General features: G+C 32.8%; 1 protein-coding gene across 1 annotated transcript; it reads left to right on the top strand.

Annotated features, from left to right (window-relative positions):
* Positions 1 to 440: 440 nt before the first annotated feature.
* Positions 441 to 1,570, top strand: LOC133293565 (probable carboxylesterase 9). The gene has a single exon (XM_061492156.1). The coding sequence runs from the start codon at positions 520 to 522 to the stop codon at positions 1,477 to 1,479; it is 960 nt and encodes a 319-aa protein (XP_061348140.1). The 5' UTR covers positions 441 to 519; the 3' UTR covers positions 1,480 to 1,570.
* The last annotated feature ends 4,430 nt before the right edge of the window (positions 1,571 to 6,000 follow it).

Below are 6,000 nucleotides of genomic sequence, written 5' to 3'. Positions count from 1 at the left end.
AAACTTCTTTCTAAATAACTTTTTATTTTTTACTTCAACCAAAATTAATCCGAAACAACAGTAAATTATCCGTTTTAAAATATAATCACTTTTACATAAATCTAATAACAATCTTCAAAATGCAAATATATATTCAAAAAGCGACAGTGATATCAAACTTACATACCAAATTTTTAGTGGCTCCACGCAACACCCTCCTGCGTAGGAAGAGGGAAATCTTAGAACATTTCAACAACATCCTCCTCCTCCTCCTAATGCAGATAATTTAATTTCGTGCAACATTACCACCACAACTTGGCGCAAAACGTTACACATGTTAGGCTCCTAAGCTACCCTACCTAATAACCTTCCATCAACCAAGAAAAATTCCTCATGACCAAATTCTCAATCTTAGAAAATCAACCAAATCCATATGTACGTACTCATCAACCCTCCTTAATAATCAACTTCAAAACCACAATTCTCTATTTCCATCACCCTTCCATTATCATCACCTTGCAAAGGAAACAAAAAAAAAAAATGTCCAAATTTGATCCATTCACTCACTTAGGTCTCACGTTGAACCCCGACGGGACCGTCACCCGTAGTCACAAATCACTGACGATCGATGCGAATCCCGAGCCTTCGTCGGGAAACACCACAGTCTGTAAAGACATCACCATCAACCAAGAGAAGGAAACATATGTTCGAATTTACAGGCCAACAAAGCTTCCTTCCAACGACAACATGGTGGCACGGCTCCCCATCTTGATCTACTTCCACCGCGGCGGTTGGATCCTCCTTAGCCCAGCGGACCCCAAAGCCCATGTGAAATGTGTGCAACTCGCCACCGAAATCCCCTCCATCATCGTCTCCGTTTCGTACCGTCGCGCACCGGAGTATCGGCTCCCGACACAATATCACGATGCGCGTGATGCAATCTTGTGGGTTAAGAAACAAATGGTTGATCCCAATGGAGAGCAATGGTTGAGAGATTATGGTGACCCTTCAAGGTGTTACCTCTATGGATGTGGAAGTGGTGGGAACATTGTGTTCAATGCTGCAATTCTTGTTGCTGACTTGGAATTGGAGCCGTTGAGGATTAGTGGGGTGATTATGAATCAACCTATGTTTGGTGGAGAGAAAAGGAGTAGCTCGGAGTTGAGGTTTGCCACGGATCAAACGTTGCCTTTGCCTGTGTTGGACATGATGTGGCAATTGGTTTTGCCTAGAGAGACAGATCGTGACCATAGATATTGTAATCCAATGGTGAATGGGCCACACTTGGAAAATGTGAAAAAATTGAAGAGGTGCCTTGTTATTGGGTATGGTGGGGACATTATGGTTGATCGGCAACAAGAGTTTGTGACCATGTTGGTTAAGTGTGGGGTGCAGGTGGAAGCTAGGTTTGATCCAGTGGGGTTCCATAATATTGATGTGGTGGACCCTGCTAGGGCTAGCGCGGTCTTGAACATTGCCAAGGAGTTTATTCTTTCTTGAGTTTTTTGTTTTAGTTTAATTGGAATTGATTAATTAAGTAACTCTTAATTTTGTGATATTGATTATCAATGTATGATTGGTGCAGAGTAGGACTGGTTATAGAAACCAGGGGATTCTGCAAAGTCCAAATAACGAGAGATATATAACTCAATGAAATTTAGTATATTTACTGTTTTGATGGTATATAATTATTAGAATCCTTCCTTTTCCTTTGTATTATATATGATAAATTAAAGGAAGTCAATTGTGCTCGAATCAGACTACGAGGATAATTAATAAAACGGTGGATATATAAAAAATTTGAGTGAGTCATTAAGAAGGTAAAGGCCCGGTGGAAATCATCTAATTTTTAAGGAGAAAGATTATTGTTACAACTTATTTTCATTTACAATCTCTCACAATTATATCTTAACTGTTTATTTTCGTCAATCAACGATTATTATTTTAACAAATCAAATTCGTTAATTAATTATTAATTCACAATAAATGATAACTGTTGATTGACAGACGGAAATCAACGATTAAGATATAGTTATAAAAGGTTGTAAATGAAAATAGGTTGTAAGCATAACATTCTTAAGTGTATGTACACAAAGATCAATTGCAAAGTTGTTCTTATGATGATGTTATGTTTTGGATATGACCAATTAATGTCAATTGCATGCTGTGGAATTTGCCGTCTGCGTTCTCTTCAAAATGTTTTGCATCTTCGTTGTTTGTATTCATTGTTAATTTGTTATAGTTAATTAATTACTTAAGGCTTACGAGAAGGTAGAGTTTTGCACCTTAACATACGTATCTGAACTGAAAAGTTGTATGTTATAATTTTAAGAAATGCTCATATTTTCTGCAAACTTAGATCGTCTCAAGTTCGTAGTTTCTACCTTAACTTACTGTTGGTTTCTTATAGGTAATGTTTGATTCAAGAGTTTTCCTCAGTTCCTAGCAAGGTGCAGAAGGCACTCTCAATTTCTCATCTTTGGTTTACTGATGTGATGAATTTTACCCATCAATGCCACTTGACTATCAATCCACAATTGCATGTAAAAATCAACAAAATCACTGTTCCAGAAAGCATCTTGGAAAGTGGTATTTGTGAGAAAACCGACTAAGTGATTCGAGTGGTACAAAAGGGTGACAACATTATCCTTGACACGAGAGCTGTTGGAACAATTGGTTGTAATAAAATAGGGTTATTTTTATAAGGATAATTTTGTAATTTCATTAAGTTTTCCTATCAATATTTTATTTTTAACCAAACACACATTTAGGAATTTCATTCAATTTTTCTGGTAAAATTTTGCCCAAACAAACAATTTTTTTAAAATTTTTATATCTAATTCACTTTCCCTTCAGATCCTTAATATTTACATTTTTCTAGTAAAAAAAAATTTCAGCTCAACTAAACACTCACATATTGTTATCTAATAACTAACAAATGTACTGGCAAAGCTAACACCTCTGTATTGACAATCACCCTACCATCTTATAACAAGAATGACACGTGTGCAATTCTAATGAAAGTGATAAGCATCACTTTAATCCAAAATTTTAAGGTATTGAGTGAGAGTTAATTATTTTATATCTTTAGTATCTCTTTAACACACACACCTTAGGTAAAAGTTCTTTGGATTTGAAGAGTGAATATAACATGCCCATTTTTTTGTTTACCTTGTGTTTTTCTTAATTTCACCTGAAAAGTGGAGGTATTTTTCTTAATTCTACCTTAAAGATGTGGGGCAGTGAAGATCAAACTCATAACATGCTAGTCACTCCAGCTCTGATATCATGATAAATGTTACTTCAACCCAAAAGCTTAAGTGTTGGGTGTAGATATATTAATTATTTTATATCTTTTGTATCTCTCTAACATAAAGCAACGTTAGTTCATTTTATTATGTTAGATTCAATTTATCTGAGTTGCAACTCTTGACTATGGTAGAGAAATTCAAACTCGAGATCAAATTAGTCGGATCTATTAGAGTTTTAGACTTCAATTCATATGTACCAATATATATATATATATATATATATATATATATATATATATATATATATATATGAGTTTAATATTTCTCATGTTATAAGAGATAAATTTATCTCCTACACACATTAAAGTATGTGGGGGCATGTAAGGCGTAGAGAGAAAGAGAAAAAAATATGAGCCCCGCACATTTTTATGTGTGTGTACTGTAGGAGATAAATTTTATCTCCTACAACATAAAAAATAATAAACTCACACACACATATATATATAGAGATTAATGTTTCTCGTGTTATAGAAAATAATTTTTTGGAAAATATGCTTCTTCTGTCGCTCCAGAAGAATTTTTTTTTTAAAGGTCAGGATCCGTATGCAGATCCTGTTAAATTTTCCTTTATGGGAGCAATATTAATTAATTAGTTTTCTGTTTTAAAATTAATCGGGTTAATGGATATTCTAATTGTATTATTTTGATATGCTCGTTGTGATCCTATTGAGTTGGGCTTTTGGCATCTGTTGGTATTGGGCCTAGTTGGGCAGCAGTGTAAGCTTTAGTGAAACCCTGATTTTCCGTGATGGGTGGACCCAGTGACACAAACTCTTTTTAGGATATTTGGCTAAGTCCTCTCTCTAGCCTATTTATATTGGAATTAAATCCCATGAGCCGTCATGCTCCCATCGTTGAGGCTGCCACTTTCGGAATAGGTAATAGAGAGGAAGATCCTGGCATGTATACCCTTTCCTTCGGCTTCGTGATGACCCAACAAGGTACTCACAATCCCAACCTGATTTCATATTGTTTGGTATTTTATAATCATATACATAATCCTGAAATTATAAATCTTATAGATCATGGTTTAAACATGTTTGCTACAAAATTACTCATTTACAGCAACAGTAGAAACAATGAACCCTAATTTTTTATGTGTGGGGTCAATGTTTTCTTTTTCTCTATGTTCTCTTCACATGGCCTCCACATACTTTTATATGTATGTAGAAAATAATTTTATCTCTTACAACATGACAAACATTAATCTCTATACATATATGAATAATTAACAAACAACAATCACATGTTAATAGACTCTCATTCTGAAGATTTTCCTGCAATAAAAACACAATGCTAGAAAACATTTATTTTTAACTATTAAAAGGTTAAAATATATTTTTGGCCCAGAATATTAAATGATAGCATAAAAGAGTTTATGTTGATAATGAATCAAAATTGAAACAAATCATGATATTCTGCATAATTAAATTACGACATGAATGTTTCCAAAAAATAATAGTTACGACATGAATTGTTTAAACTACAATGACTTTAAAAGTTGATATCCTCTAGATTGTCTTCCAATATTCTACGACGATCTAATTTTGGATCCATGACCGACAGACAAACTAAACTTAATTTTACCATTATTTAGCCTAATCTGCCTAACTTTTACCAAAATATGCTTAAATTTATTAAATTTAAAAGCAATTCTAGAATATAAACCTATAAATCTTCTAGAAAAAATAAAATATAAACATTGCCAACACAAAATGATATGTCAAACTCATAATTGATAATCAAACAAACTCTCATGATCAAATTAAACTGAAAGAGTAAAATCAGAAATTAACTTTGTAATTATATCTGAAAAAATATAATTACAATTGGAGTGAGTTGCAATGCAACTCAATGAGAAAATAATAAAATCTATAAGACGCACGAGGCGTGATAACAGACAAAATTAATATTTAATTCAAACAATAAATATGAAAAATCCTTAAATCTCAAATCAATTTATATGCATAATAGAAATTAATATTATATCAAAATATACTGCTAAAATCTAACAGAAAGTTAAAAAGTAATTAATAAAAATCAATTCATATAATCCAGAAATCTGCATATTACTAAAACAATATATACATTTAAGTGTGGGTAATATCAGACAAAGATGCAACATATCAATCCTAGACTCCTCATCTTTAAATATAATCTTAACAATATCAGGTTTCCCGTATGAAATAAATCAATAATAGGCAGCCAACCTATAAAAAAGTCACAGTGCACCAATGCTAACATATATCGTTGTTAGCATATAATGTTCTGACGAAGTCATCCCCCAAAATCAAATTAAAAAATGTAAAACATAATATATGAGTGATTAACCCTTTTACCCCTATTTTTTAAAAAAATATTACCATTATACCCCAATTTTTAAACTACTTAAAAATTTTAACCTTTTATCAAATCTATTGATAAACCTTTAGTTTATCATGTTTTTAGAACTAACATGAGATGATTTACATAGTCAAATGCATGGAAACTTGGGTTTTGTAGTGAAAAAGCATGAAAGTTGAATTTCGATCTAACATAATTCATTCCTGAACATTTTGAAGATGAATTGACATAAATTTGTGCAAGAATGAATAAAGGACCTAGAGAAGGAGATTGAGGATGAAAATAGTCCACAAAGTGCGCTGCAGAAGCATTATTGAAGACTGGATGAGTGTGCTTTAGTGCCCTACATAGCGCTAATGAAGCAAAA

This window comes from Gastrolobium bilobum, unplaced genomic scaffold, assembly GCF_033153095.1.
Source record: "Gastrolobium bilobum isolate Gb01-03AN ecotype WA unplaced genomic scaffold, APGP_CSIRO_Gbil_v1 utg909, whole genome shotgun sequence".
Taxonomy (NCBI): domain Eukaryota; kingdom Viridiplantae; phylum Streptophyta; class Magnoliopsida; order Fabales; family Fabaceae; genus Gastrolobium; species Gastrolobium bilobum.
Note: the sequence above shows the minus strand (reverse complement) of the source record. Positions and strands in the feature narration are given on the sequence as shown.